The sequence below is a fragment of the Thunnus thynnus genome, chromosome 4 (assembly GCF_963924715.1).
Source record: "Thunnus thynnus chromosome 4, fThuThy2.1, whole genome shotgun sequence".
In the NCBI taxonomy this organism is placed as follows: domain Eukaryota; kingdom Metazoa; phylum Chordata; class Actinopteri; order Scombriformes; family Scombridae; genus Thunnus; species Thunnus thynnus.
The window spans coordinates 16,876,485-16,891,310 of record NC_089520.1 but is presented as its reverse complement, the minus strand read 5'-3'; the positions used below and the strand labels follow the sequence as shown (position 1 = coordinate 16,891,310).

The 14,826-nt window shown below is 39.9% G+C and overlaps 1 protein-coding gene and 1 long non-coding RNA gene across 4 annotated transcripts; one reads left to right on the top strand and one right to left on the bottom strand.

The window, feature by feature from the left end:
• The first annotated feature begins 250 nt into the window (after positions 1–250).
• Positions 251–11,954, top strand: si:dkey-264d12.5 (coiled-coil domain-containing protein 30). 3 transcript variants are annotated; one of them, XM_067586987.1, is made up of 22 exons: positions 251–407; positions 1,460–1,636; positions 1,755–1,875; positions 2,051–2,262; positions 2,619–2,714; positions 3,171–3,336; positions 3,583–3,654; positions 4,225–4,340; positions 5,173–5,280; positions 5,784–5,882; positions 6,661–6,771; positions 6,972–7,070; positions 7,193–7,290; positions 7,408–7,528; positions 7,708–7,820; positions 7,952–8,093; positions 8,516–8,652; positions 8,760–8,877; positions 9,601–9,662; positions 9,768–9,952; positions 10,062–11,127; positions 11,254–11,954. In XM_067586987.1, the coding sequence occupies exons 1-21, from the start codon at positions 393–395 to the stop codon at positions 10,085–10,087; spliced, it is 2,394 nt and encodes a 797-aa protein (XP_067443088.1). In that variant the 5' UTR covers positions 251–392; the 3' UTR covers positions 10,088–11,127; positions 11,254–11,954. The 3 variants fall into 3 exon arrangements, with proteins under 3 accessions (XP_067443088.1, XP_067443090.1, XP_067443089.1); XM_067586988.1 differs by having other exon boundaries at positions 253–407; positions 1,463–1,636; XM_067586989.1 differs by lacking the exon at positions 2,619–2,714.
• On the bottom strand, positions 5,170–11,873 carry LOC137181351 (uncharacterized). Its single transcript, XR_010928142.1, has 4 exons — positions 11,788–11,873; positions 6,944–6,986; positions 5,760–5,818; positions 5,170–5,307 (listed from the first exon to the last, which is right to left on the bottom strand). It is a non-coding gene; the product is annotated as an uncharacterized lncRNA (long non-coding RNA).
• Positions 11,955–14,826: the final 2,872 nt, after the last annotated feature.

Here is a 14,826-nt window from a genome sequence, read left to right as displayed (position 1 = left end):
GACCCCAAATCACTCAGCCCGCCCCTGGTTTAATCCGCAGACCGGCTATTACATTTTACTGTACATTCCTTCAACCTCAACCCACGTTATAGCCTATTTTTATACTCTGTGGCTTGTTCTGACGTGAACGTTTCGAGTATTTGTTTATGCAATCCCACAGTTTGTGGAGTTACTGCGCTCCTAACGTTACCGTTATAACCGTTGAAGTACGAGAGAACGTGCGTTTTACGTCGCAGTGTTCTGGAACGCGAGGCTACGTTTTGCTCTCATGCGCGTGCGAGTAACGGTTAGATTCACTGGGTTCGGAGTCGACGTCGGACTGTTTCGGAAACATTTCGGGCTAATATGTGAGTGATCATCTCGGTCGAAAGTTGTTTCTCGCTGCCCGACAAATGGATCAACCACAGGTAACGTTAGCGATCTCACTCTGCTTTTTTTCTTCTTTTCGTTTACTGCACAGCTAGCTAAAACATAAAAACTTTTGCTAAAAATCTGAGACCTTCAACACCGTCATTACGATGTATTACGATGCACCAGATGTGACATTTGATGAACTGAAAACTGAAAGCAAAACTGATGATGAAATTAACTTCACTTAACAAAGTTTTATTTTTATTTTCCCTCAGCTTCAAGGCTGGAAATATCTTCTTATTCCACAGCTGTAACAGCATCATTAACAGCTGAAGTTTTATGTTTTTACACTTAAATGGCCGCAGCATTTTATTACATGTACATTTTCTTTTGCATTATTTTATACATATTTCTCATCCTGACATATATTATGTGGCACCGTCGGAAAGTTTGGGCTCTCCAGCATAACTTTAAATAAAGCTCTGTTGGTTTGAGTGAAGTTTGACTGCACAGCATGAATTTGTAACTTAGTGACTGAGGTTAACACACAAAAGTGTGGTCCGTTATTATCTCCAGTTTTAGACCACCACATACACACAATGAGGAAGCAGTTCAACCATATTGGCAATGCTAGCTGTCCGCACAGACAGAGAAACAGCTGTTCCTCAAAATATGCAAACAACTTTAGCCACAGCCCATAAAAGTCTCAGTTATCTCTCTCTAGTTCAGAGTTGGGGGGTAAATTAATTGACAAAGATAATTATTAAAAAGAAATCTTAAGATGAAACATGAAAGGATTGTCACACTCAGAAGATGACAATCACTCATATCTACCAAAACACTTCCAGAATTTTTTTCATCCTGTAGTCTGTATTATCAGTTTCTCTTACAGTCTGTGAACTGATGTTGCATGGGGAGATGTAAAAGTTTGCAACTTCTCATAATGATGCCCACACATGTAATATTATATAAGTTTACACCAGAGACTGATTGGAAATCCAATTTCTCCTCCAATAATGCAAGTAGTGGAGACATTAAGGCCTCTATAAGCAGGAAATAAGGTGGTTCATCAGTGACCGTGTCCACATGTCACCCATACTGTCTCCAGCAGGAGCTGGAGCAGATCGCCACATGGTTTAGTGAGGAGGGACTTGCATCTGACGCCCCTAAAGAGGCTCAGCTGTGTTTGTTATGGCGAACCCACCAGCACACGAGAAGCCAACTAAGCAGTGTGATAAGGGACATGGACACCCAGCGGTCACAACACTTAGCAGAGATGGCAGAGGTATGTTATTACTGCTGAATTACCTATGACATCACAAATGATCATCAAGAGTGAGAATAAGTAAAAGTCTGTGTCTGTAAAGGAGGTATTTGATGTTGGCGTTCTGTTTATCTGTAAGGTACGTAGGTCTTTGGAGCAGATCCGTATCTTTACAGAGCACAAAAATGTTTTGGCTCAGGAGATACAAGACGAGAACGATCAGCTCAAGGATCAGCTGCGCCGCCTCATATCCCTTCAAGGTTGGAAATTGTTATCAGTATACCACCTACAATTAAGAATAATCCAAGAGCAAGAATCTTTATCTGCACTTTGTCAAAGTCTTTGAATCTCTCTAAGAGATTTTTTAGTATATATTTTGAGAATACAGTGTAGATATTTTTACTCTAATCCTTCTCCCAATCTCTTTTGTGATAGACGCCCAGATAAGCGAGGTGGCTAAAATGCTGTACCAGCAGGGTCTCACAGAGCTGATTCACAGCAGCCCCAGTGAGCAGGTGGCTTACCTCCTGGTGGAGAGGGCCTCCCTTCTTGAGACGAGGGAAGAGCCCGACAATCTGACACGTGATGGACAAACAGCCAGCCCACAGGGGCCAGACGCCCAAGGACCGAACATCAATGTACACCAGGTTAGAGGAAAAATGTTGGTGAATGTCAACGTTGGTGTAAAAGTCAGAAACATGGGTTATAGTTCATAATGATACTTTAAGAACTAAAATATGCTGAGCTCTAAGCACTGTCATTTCAATTATATGAGAAAATAAAACCAGCACTAGAAAGAAAGACACTCTGCCTTCCTCTCCCTGTTTTCGTTTTGTATAATTATACCATAATTCAGTCAGATTCATATGAACAAATTGCATGTTTTGATATTATTTGAAATATTTTTTTTAGTTGTTAGAAGAGCATGCCTTATATATAGCCTACATTTTTCTGTGGTCAAATGTCTTATTCTGTGCTTCTGTAATTTAACTTTACTCCACAGTCTCCCCATAAGGGGGCACCGCGTCATGGCCAGAGCCCATGGAAGAGACTCTTCGGACTCCACAAAGCTTCACAGAGCAAACATACTTTTATTCCTGTATGTCCTTTTTGTCTACAGTAATGTTACTGCAGTCTATTAAATACTAACAAATACTAAAAGCTGCACTCAGGTTAGTTGGAAAGTCCGAGATTCAGCCACACTGACTTTATTATTTATATCCCGAGGTGCACGTGTGAATGTGTGAATCTTTTTGCATGTCTTGCTTTCAGATCACCTGTTCAGCAGCATCTCCATTAACTTCAACCTCTTTTTTGTTCCAGTATTATTAAGCTCTGTTACCAGCACAAGCTAGGGAATTTTGCATGGCAGAAGAGATCCAAGATACTACACGGCTGATGCATCTTGATCCAGTGCACTTCTTAAGGTTTCCCTTCTGATCTTGCATGTATTTGTGAACATGAATTCTTGCTTGTGTCGATAGGCTCCCTTCCAAGCATGGCAGTAATAGTAATCTCGGTCACTTGGTGAGTTGTTGTTTCCCTCTCTCTTCAGGCTGAGGCCAGACATTTGGCAGTCCAGGCAAGCAGTGTAGAGAAGGAGTGTTCTCGTCTGGAGCGGGATCTGGAGGAGGGCTCCCGCCGGTTGGCCATGGCCCACAACGAGATCCGGCGTTTGACTGATGAGCTAGAGTCTGCTCATTTAACCCAAAAAGCTTATGGTAAGAGATACAAATCAGCTACTGATAAGCAGACTGTGTCATTCTCAAAGAGATTTCTCATGGTGATAATACAGTAGCCTGCTGTGCTCTGTGTTTTCTCTATTTTAATTTGTCATTAAATCAAGGTTGCCACCGCTGCTAACTTTCAGCAAAATCTACAATAAATATTGTACAATTTTCAGAAGTTGTTTTAGCATCAAAGAATACCCAAAAATCAGGATTTATTCTACCATCTGTGTTTTTCAGAGCCTGAGCTGCAGGGAGCACAGCAGGAAGTAGAGCAGCTCAGACAAGAAGTCGAAAAACTGAAGAAATATGGTGAGAATTTTTTGTCATGTGTATTCTGCATCATATTTAGAGTACATTGAGTGTAAAAGTAGAAAAGATATGCCCCACAATCCCCACACAGCTAAAAGAGACATAACCAAATATTATTTAGAAAGAAAAAAAAAAGTTAAGAAATGTAAGGATTTAAAACATGTTTCAGATTTGTAATATTATGCTTACTAACTGCATCAACAAGAACAGAGTTTTAACATTAAGTGATGACCATCTTTGGAGGTTCTGCCAACAGTTTAGTGTTTGGACATTAATAATAATAATATTCACACTGAATCCAACATAAACTTCTTCAATTTCATAATATTATTTTCAGTTTCAAGTTTATTGGAACTCAGTTCCAAACTAATACATTCAATTTCAAATTATCCTATTTAGAACCTCATAAGCCTCAAAAAACTTCCCTTAGATTCACAATGTTTGTATTTTCACTTCACTGCATCATGTTGTAATCGTCAAAATCAATCAGCATTTCACAGACAAGAATGCATGATAATACAGAGATTGTGTTATTGATAATCTGATGATTATCTGACTCTATTTCAAAAGAAATGGTGGAACTGCGAAAGGCCAAAGAGCTGAATGATCGTCTGGACCTCGAGATCAGAGCTCTGAGGAACAGGGTACGCTCCCTGGATGCTGAGAAAAACTCTCTGCAACAGACGGTAAGATACCTGCTGGAAGAAGTTATTCTATCAATAAACACTCCTTTCAGTTAAGCTTATTCAATAACAGAATAAGCTTAAATTTATATTAGTGGTAGGAACCACATATATCACTCTCATTGGTGCTTTGAGTTAGTAAGTCATTATAAATTATATGACGGGGGAACAAACAAAGTTCTAGCTGAGACTCATGTTTATTTAACACTGTGTTTGTAAAATGTGTGGTTAGTAGCAGCCGTATCAATGAGCACCAACCAACATGCTCAACTGCTACTGATCATTGAGCCACATTGCACAAATAACACCCCTGAACCCAGCGTAGCTAACCATGGTTGTGACAGAGACAGCACTGTGAAAACATCAATATTTAAAAATGAAATGTCACTTATTACATTTCTGTTTTGTACTTGCGTTTTACATGTTATTGTATTTGTCTCAAGTGTCTTAATAATGTGAGACACTGGTGTAGATACAGAAAAATGACACATCAGCAAATTACTGTACAGTAGAGCTGAAACGATGAGCTGATTTATCATTTAGTTGAGCCAAAAATTCATTGGCCACAATTTTGATAATCAATGAATCTTTTAAATAATTTTAGCAATACAAATTTACTAAAATTAACTGGTTCCAACTTCTAAAACATGAAGATGAAATGCTTGTCTTTGCAATTTGTATCTATGGGTAATTGTATAAGGCATTTTCGCTACTGTCCGATATGTTATAGACCAAACAATTAATTGATAAACCAGTAAAATATTTAATAGATTAATCAGTGATGAAAATAATCATTAGTTGTGGCCTTATCTCAGAGTATGTGTGTTTGTCTCAGGTGGCGTCTCTGCAGGAGGAGGTGGACAGCCTGGAATCAGCCCTGCAGGAGCAGCAGCAGCTCCTGACTGTGCAGGGTCAGAGTGACCAGACCTCAGAGCTGAATAAAGTAAGTCCCATTGCTTCAATTCATTAACTGTGAAAACATAAAACAACATTTTTGTCTAACTTGTGATCAAACTGTTAACTTAAGAACCAAACCAGTGTTCAAGAGCTGTAGTCTGTTAAAAGTCAAGTTCTGATTGAAATCACATTGAAAAAGTCTTAGAGAGTCTTGTTTCTATTTTCAAGCTGCCAAAGTACAAAACATATTGATATTAACCAGCAAAAGTTTTGAACTCAAAGTATGTTTGGATTATCATATAAACACAGAAGCTATTAACAGAATGACCTTGTTACACAGACTGAATGAACTCAAAGGCTCAAAAGCTGTTAGACCATTATTGCATGTATGTTATAGCAAAGGTGATAGTTCATTGGAGAGAATACTGTACTACAGATTGATTGAAGAGACTCGTCATTAGTAGAAATTTCCTGTTCTTGTGACCCTTCAGTGACACACCTGGTGGATGCACGTTCAAAATGTACCTTCTTGTTGCTCATTATTTCTAGTCTCAAGCAGCAGAGCTGGCACAGAGCAACCAGACCTGCAGAAAGTTAAAGGAGAAACTCACTGCTCAGACAAGATGCCTTTTGGAAAAGGAGGAAACTGTGAGTACATAAAAATAGGAACAGATGACAGATTAGCAAACTAATGATATTATGATGAGTTTGTACGGCTGTCAAACACATGGCAATGACTGCGTCATCGCTACTTCACTGAGTGTAAATACCTTGAATGGCTACTGCAAAAAAAAATGCACACCATAAATAGTATAAAAATGGCAGTGTTCAATTTGCTTGTGCACCATGCTGTAAATGTGTCATACCATTAATAACTTGTCTGAAATGTCAGGCCGATGCGGCTGTGTTGTGAATGAAAGCAGTGACATTGCAGGGACAAGCACGTAAAGGGTTATGTCCGTCTGATGAAAGATGCTTTCATGTGGAGTGAGCGAACCATGAGCGCTGATGACTTATTTGAATCTGCAACTTGTTTTTGGTTGCCTTGCCAATGCTTTTGCAGGTTATTTTTCTTGCAAACTTGTTGAATATTAAATACATTACAAGAACATTGGCATCAGACAATCTTCTGCCATGTACACGTACATGCGGCCTTACCGTGGGCCTTACCCCAATCTTCTTCTTCTTCTGTTGAGTTTTATGGCAGTTGGCATCCGTAAGTGTTGCATGACCACCATCTGCTGGACTGTCCCTTGCCCCGTGTATTGCAGCATTGCTGTGGCATGTGTGAAAAATCATTAGCAGTCCCTGAAAGGTTATCCCAGTAATTTACCGGGAACAATGTGTGAAAGAGGCTTTATACTGAGAGTGTGGGGGCTGTGCTGGGACAGATGTGACACATTAATCTGTATAATGTTCGTCTTAGGTTGTATTTCTACAGAAGGAGGTGGATCGGCTTGAGTCAGCCCTGCAGGAACAGCAACAGCAGCTTCTCGCTGTGCAGGTTCAGGCCGAGCAAGCTAATGAGTTAGCTAAAGTAAGTCCCACTGAGCATTATGTGAGAAGCTTATATCAGCCTTAAGTGCTATTGCCAAAGCAAACAGAGCAGAATGAGCACAATGTGCATTTTTATGCTTGATTAACACAGTGTAGTACACATTGGTATCAGCAAGCGTAACTCATGAAATGAAGTTGTGGTCAGTACATACCTGAGTGCTGTTCTTGTTGTGTTTCTAGTCCCAGGAAACTGAACTGAATCAAAGCAATGAGATGTGTAGAAATTTACAAAATAAGCTCAGCGCTCAGACAAGAAGCCTTTTAGAAAGTGAGTCAGAGGTGAGTGAATCAATATATTAATGGATTATAGAGAAGTTTCAGACAATTACATTAAAAGACATTCAAACAAATCCACTATAATGGCCTTTGTCTCCTATTCCATGGTTTTCTTAACCTTTCAGATACATTCCCTTAAGCAGCAGCTGGATAATTCCCATAAAGACTTTGATGACCTTATAGCTACCATCTGCACGAAAGAAAACAATTTCCAAGATCAAAAGTAAGTATGTTCTACCTCCATACCTTGCAGCTCCAGCAAATACTGTATGCACATGCCACCTCTCATGTTGTAGTAATATATAATTGGAGGTTTAACCATGCTTGTTTGTGCTTGAAGGCTGTGGAAGCAAAAAGACTCACAGCATTGTGAAAACAGTCACAGGCAGCTGGAGGCCTCTTTGGCAACAGAGAACAAAGAGATACAGACACAGCTGTACAATGAGAACACACTGCCTAAGGTAATTTTTCTTATATATTTGAATATATTATGTATTACTTCCACTTCTTGTGTGACTGTTTGCCATCACAAACGGGCGGGAACTGTTGAGCCCATGGAAAACAGAACTTTAGATGAATTAATGTTACCACTTAAGCCATCAATTCCTGTCACTGCTGATGTTTGCACTCTGGACCGCAGGAGTGTCCTGATAATCAAGAAACTGTGAAGGCTCTGTTGGCCACCCAAGATGAGTGTGAGACACTAAAGAAGGAGATCTGTGAAACCCTAATATGCCTTGACAAAGAGCGGAGGTAAATGGCCTATAACACTTCTTTCTGCTGAACCTATTCGTAAACAATATCTAGAGTGAAGTCATAATTTTGTACTATACCGTTTATTGGTTTTAGTCTGAACTGTTCTATTTTTGTCCATTTGTTTACAGTAAATACCATGAGATGAAGGAAAAACACAAAGCAAAACTATGTCGAGCCAAGCAGAAATTTGATGATGAAGCCACACGGCGTGAGGAGAAGATAAAAAATCTGGAGCGGGAACTGTCATTGTGTTCCCATTCATTAGCACAGGTAAGTCTGGAGCTTTGCCCTTCTTTAGACACAAAAAGCCAAAATGTTTGAGGTGGGGCAGTGTCACTCTAGTAATATGTTCTGAATGTGTTTGTGATTATTGCAATATCACTGGTATTCAATTTATCAATATTAGTTTTAATTTCATTGGAAAGGTTATCATGGTTAAGAATAACAGGATTAGATAAGAGGGAGATTTTTCCTTCCTTTCAGTATCAATATTTATTCCCTGCTCTGTTAATAGAGGAATATATTTGCTCAGTGAAAAAAGGGGTGACCACTTTTTTTCCTTTATGTCAATATATTGACTTAGTGACCAAAGTAAACCGGCTGTCAAGAGTGATGTTAAATCATGGCACCGGATAAACTGTTCTCAAATATATTAGCAGATATAAAACTGGATGATGGTTTTTCCTTTCCAGGAGAAAGAGCTCATCAGAAGTATAACTGCGGAAAATGAGAAACTTCTTGTTGAGAGGAGGAGGTTACTGCAACAGCTAAATGAGGAGGAGCACAACAAGAAAGACAGTAATCTAACAGCTTCTTTGTCCAAATGCAGGTACTGAATTAAAATAATGAGTCAACACTTCACTGCATGATGAAACAGTCCACTAATTATGTTTAAAAGAAATAGCAAAGGTAAAATATGTTTGTTTTAATCTAAAGGGTGGATTTCCTGGAGATGGAAAACAAGAAACTGGGAAACAAAATACTCCACATGTCCAATCAGCTAGCTGCCCTGGAACGAACCCTGCAGAACACGCAGTCATTACACTTCACTGAGGTACTGGGCACATCTGCTTCATCTTTATCAACAGTACAGGCTGTGACCTGGAGTTGCTGTTGTAGTTGTTATTATGTTTCAGTTTGGCCTCTGTAACTGACTATGATATGACAGTAGGTACAAGACCAAGCTAGCGGCCCCATGAGACTGTAATGCCTCATAAATGCCAGAAAATTATAGCCAACTTTGCTTTCCCATATATGGAAAGTTTGGCTCTGAGGAATGTAAGATCTGGCAACAGTGGTCATTTTAGAACATATAAGACTTGGTATGTCAGTCTCATTTATTCGCTATTCCTGATTTGATAGACACTCAATAGTTTGGTCTACAGTGAGCAGGAGATTGAGATTTTGGACATTTATGAAGCATTGTAATTTTGCTTCATCACTGACAAGTGTAGAGCCATGATGAGGGCACTAAATAGTGCATACATTTCACACTTGGAAATCAGACACTTGGTTAAAATGGCAGACCGCACATACAGTGCACTATACAGTGTGGTAAAGAAGGACTGATTTTGGGTGCAGCACTAATGTATTTGCATGCTAATGTGTTAAATTAGCATTAATCTCAAATAGAAGGCTGTTGGGAATTCACTCATTAGTATCTTGTCATAAACTGAAGTGTTTAACAAGAGTCAGGGGGTCGTGAAAGTTGCTGTCCTTAACAGAAAGACCAATGTCATTTTTGAATTGTATAATAATTGTTTGTTTGTTTAAATAGGAGCTGAAAAAAAAATCTAATCCTCAGCAGATTTTTACATCTCTCCCTGTGCAAACTTCAAGGTAGGTCTGATCCTGAGGCAGAACTTCAGCAAAACCCTTTTTTTTAAAAAAAAAAACAACAAAAAAACACCATTAAATTTCTGTCAACTTTGATTGTGTCTACAGTGTGATGATGCCTGAGCCGTCCGAAATTCTGGGCTTATTGGACAATTGTCAGAGCACTTCTTCCCCTCATCATTTCATCTCTGCGGCCCTGTCCCGATCAGCAGAGATGGGCTATTTGAACCTGACCTCAGGCCAGAGCCGCTCAGACTACTCGACTGCCCTGGGCGCCCTCAGCACCTCAGAAAGTACATTCTCCTGAGATATATCTGAAACATGAATATTTGAAACAATTGTATTTGTAAGTAAATTAAATGAATAATCTCTAATCAACTCTATTTTCATTTCTTTTTATAGAATTAGGTGGAACTGGTGGTAGTTAATCATGCCACAGTCAAAGAAACGCAAGAGAGACAATGGTGGTGGGTCAGAAGAACTGCGGAAGCGTTCTCCTGTAACTTGTATTTTACATGTAACTGGCATTGAGCACCGAGATTTCACACCACTATGTCAAGTTAAGGGGTCTGCCACTGACAAGCTGGCTCAGCTACACAGCAATCATGACATCTCGTTCCTGATTCACCTTATCGCATGTCTGTAATCACATTCCAGACAGTATTGCTGGTGCAGATTTAGAAACAGCTGGCTTTCATAGAAGCTGCTACCAAAACTTTAATAAAAAACAGAAATGCTTGAAGTGTAGTGTGACATCTAACGCTCCCCTCGTAAACCGCCATCATCCTATGCCACGCAGTTGTTCCCTCCAGACTGAATCTTTTGTGGAAGGCTCAAAGTGAAAGTGTCAGGAAAGACTGAACGATGCATCAAGTTCTCTGTATTTAAGGACAAGGATGGAGCACTGAAGGAGCCTAAATGGAAACAGATTGAGCCTTGAACCCTAGAACTTGGGCTACACCGTCTACATCTCATGGTGCAAGGCGAGGAACTGTTTGGGAGAGAGGCTAATTTCCATCAGTCCTGTCGCAAGTCATTCAACCTGAAGTATGCCAATCGTCTCCGAGATACAACCCGAGCTACCAACCATGTCACTGATACAGAGGAGAATCATGAGGCTGCTGCACATCTGAGGGAATTCAATGCTGTGCTTGATTTCATTCGAGATCTAGGGATTCAGCATAACAAGGTTGTGTAGCTTGCATCGTTGCGTCTTCTCTACACCTGATGGCTTCCCCAATCCTAAGTACAGAAATGAGAAGCCAAAGGCCAAACTTGGCTTCCTACAGCTGATGATCTTGAGGTCAAGTCATCAGATGAACTCCTACCGCTTGATCTCATGAAGTTCCTGAACCTCATCATCTCTGGTAATGCAGACATGGAGAAGTGTGAGTGCCTTCAAGGGCAAAGGCAAAGTTGGACCCCTGAAGAAGCTACAGAGCAATCCCAAGTACCACGCAGCCTTCAGGTGAGAGCGTTTTCTTTACAGTATATGATATTTTCAGTAGCATTTCATGGCCATCAAATAATTTCTGAATATAGGTACTAGTGCAGCTTGATTTTGTAATATACAAATGTCTTTTTTTTTTTTCAGAAAACTTGGTGATGACTGGTCAGTAGAGCCAGAGGTGAGGGATGATATTGAGGCATTCATGTGTCTGATGTATGGCCAAACCCAGGTTAAGTCTGTTGATGCTGTATGTAGCATCATGCTGAAGAAGGCGGTGGGGGAGGATGAGCGACTGACAACCAAATCTAAGGTGGACCTCTCCCGGCTCCCACCTGAGACAGAGACAACCCACCCGAACCACCACCTTCCTATCTACAAGCGAGCTGACAAATCAGTCTTCTGGTGCCCCAAGCCCTATGATCCTGGACAAGGCTTGAAGAAGACAGACTGAAGAGGGTATCTTGGAACCAGTGTGGTCTTGTGGTCCTGTCCTGCCCCCCCCCTCTCTTTAAATTTTCTATTTGGACTTTTCATTTTAAATATGACCTAAAACATCCTCCATAAAATGGTGCCCTAGTGCGCAAAAACAATAGATCTGCAATCCAAAATCACATTTCCCTACTCTGTATCCTACATAATCCATCAGAATATGGATAATTTCATAACAGCATTACTTACTTGTCTTCTCAGCCTCAGAGTAGCAGGACTCGGACGCAGAGTTGCCGGCATTTTCCTCAACATCTTCATTTTGAAGGATAATCTCCAAAGTCTCAGCTGTAGTAAATTTCCTCTTGGTCATATCTTTGTATCTTTTTCTGTCACTACAATAAACTCAGTCCAACTTCTCTTCTCTGCTTTGAGCTCAGAATAATCTTGTCTGGCTCCCGTTTGGGTCCATGAAACAACTCGCAGCCAAACCTCTGAGTCAGATACTCTGATTGGCTGTGACCGCACCGACTGTAGCCAATAGGATGGTCCGATTCAGAAACGTGACTCTTACACGCTATACGTCACCAGCAAAGATGGTGGATGAGAGTTGATCGATATACATACAGATAGAACAAGCAATAGACCAGGCAAAGGGGGAGACAATCCACATCTTTTACAACTTTACGTATTAGTTTTATTGACGGAAGTAAATCGCTCACATGGACAAACATACTCGCCGGTTTGCGCCGTGTCTCTAGTTAAACAGGGAAAAAACCTGCATGTCTGTAGCTCAAACTATTGAGGAGTAATGATGCTCTAAAGACAACATGATGTTTGGGATTAGAGGGTTAATATGCTTTAATTGTCACCATAGTTCAATTCATTTGAAATGTAGTTATTTCTATTTTTTCTCAGGATGTGATGTCAGTTTACACACTGGGTGCATCCCAAGTCTCTTAAATTGCATCCACGTTTCCCTCACTTGCGTCTTTTCCTTGCGTCTTAGTCCCTCCCTCCGTGGATGCAAGGAGGGACGCGAGGAAACCAAGCGAGGAGCGAGGAAACGAGGAAATTTGTTTTAAGAGACATGAGACGTCCTCTCCTCTGAAGCGTCATGTGAAGCGACGTCCGTTTCTGATGACGGTGACAGCTGATCACAGCTGGATCAGCTGTCAGTCGGCTTTAACAGCTGTAGAAAGAAGGAGTTTGTGTCTGTACACATGTGCACTGTGTTAAAACTAATAAAGGTTCACAGTTATCACCGCTAGAGCAGCTGTTTCCTCTCTGCAGCCTGTTACCTGCATTCTGTATTTATACTGTGTCCTGCTCAGACGCACAGGAACCATTTCTACTCGCAGAGCGCGTTTACACTATTTATTGATTATTTGCATCTGTATCTTTTGATAACCCTGATAGTAAATTCATCATTCAATAACCCAGAATATGATCAGGATGTCTTCTGAACACTGGAAAATATGTATTTGGCTAAATGTTTCAGGGCAAATGGATATGATTTAACTCATATCAAACCCGACACTCAGGAATTTTCAGCCTCACATGTGACTGAATGGAAATGACGATAAATGATGTAAAATATAGATGTGTTTAACTGTTATTATGGATAAAATTAAAGTCAGGAAGAGTCTGTCTGTCAGCAAGAAACAGTTTAATAGAGGAAATAACATCACGAAAAAAATCTTTCTTATAAATGAAGAAAGTTGTTCATGGTTCTTTTGTTGATCAGAACGACAATTAACAGATTTGTAACTATGATGAATCAGAAAACAAATAAAACATAAGACTTGGGAATGATACACTTAAATTTAATCTGTAATCTGTCTCCACTTCCGTATGAAACTGCAGTGATGTATCAGATCAGTCAGATCAGCTGCAGCGTCCAATCAATAACTGATATCCAATAAGGGGGCGTGTCGGCCGGTAAAAGACTTCCGTGAAGGCTGCTCTCGTGTTTCCTCGCTCCTCGGAGCAGAAAATGGCACATCAGGAACAACTTCCGGTTCAGCGAGGAGATATAAATTAAGAGACTTGAGATGTACCCATCGTTTTCTCACTGCATTCAATCAACAATCTCAGTCTTTCTGTGAGAAAACGGCTTGTGTAAATCTAAATTGATCATTAACTTCTTGAATTACTTTTTGGTAACAAAATGAAGCTATTTCAGCACCAAAAACTGTACACTGCTGTGCACCAAAAGCATAAAATGTTACAGACATATAGTTTTAATATCGAAATTTAAGAATGAATTTTGTCATACTTCAGTTTAAGCATCCAAAAATGAATCAGTGTTGACTATCATTATTATTTCTTTAGATGATGCTGCATTGTGAGTAGGACAGGAGAACCTGAAATCAAGAACACATTTTCTCAGCAGCCTGTGAGGGAAATTACCACAGACTGCATGTGTTTTTTGGAGGGGAGCTATTTGTCTGATACATACAGTCCATGGTCTGATAAGATCAGAACTGTGGCTTTTAAGATGTCAAACCAATTCTGCGTTCATTGTAAAAAATAACCTCACCACAAGTTGGAATATTAATAGAGTTGAAGGCAAAAGAAATCACAGTTCGAGTGGTTAACAAACAGCTGGACCTGCTCCCAGCCAGGTCTGCAATACCCCATAACTGTGCTGTTGATCTAATCAGATCTAATGAAACCTGTTTCAAGTTTTACCCAGAAAATGTATTAAGACAACCTTTAATGCTGCACAGGGAGCATGAAGAGATGATGAAATAATCTAGTGGCTGCAAGTTTAAAACTCAGACATTTTTCTCAGGAATTTGACCAAAGCAGAGTTAAAACCTGAGTGAATTTACATTCCTCAGGCGGTCAGAAACAAACCTCCAGTGGGATGCTCATGTAGCTCTGTGTCTATCAGTGCATGCTGTTTACATGTGTTTACATGCTTTTCAGACAGCTATTAGATTCAATTAATCCTGTATAACATAAAAATCTATATGCAGACAATGAACATCAAGTTTACATTGCTACTATTATCATTATAATTAACTAATGATTTATTTCCATCATTGTTTCATAGTAATGTAGTTTAAGTGCAGTCTGAGTTGAAAAGTATGCGTTATGTTGCCTCACAACAATAATGTTATATTTCAACTGTGTTGAACTACACAAATTAAGCAAGTTTCAAGAGTCTGCTAATTGATTTTCATACTGTATGACAGTTAGTGGAAACCAATGTCTGCTTTGAGGGTAGAAGAAAAAAAAAATATAAGGGAAAATGGCACACCACAGCAGGGTTTGCAGAATCAT

Bases quoted from the DNA above. Each gene is read 5' to 3' on its own strand.
- si:dkey-264d12.5 (XM_067586987.1), top strand. The intron at 3,655-4,224 runs GTGAGAATTTTT...CTATTTCAAAAG, and splicing joins CGAAAAACTGAAGAAATATG to AAATGGTGGAACTGCGAAAG. The intron at 7,821-7,951 runs GTAAATGGCCTA...ATTTGTTTACAG, and splicing joins TGCCTTGACAAAGAGCGGAG to TAAATACCATGAGATGAAGG.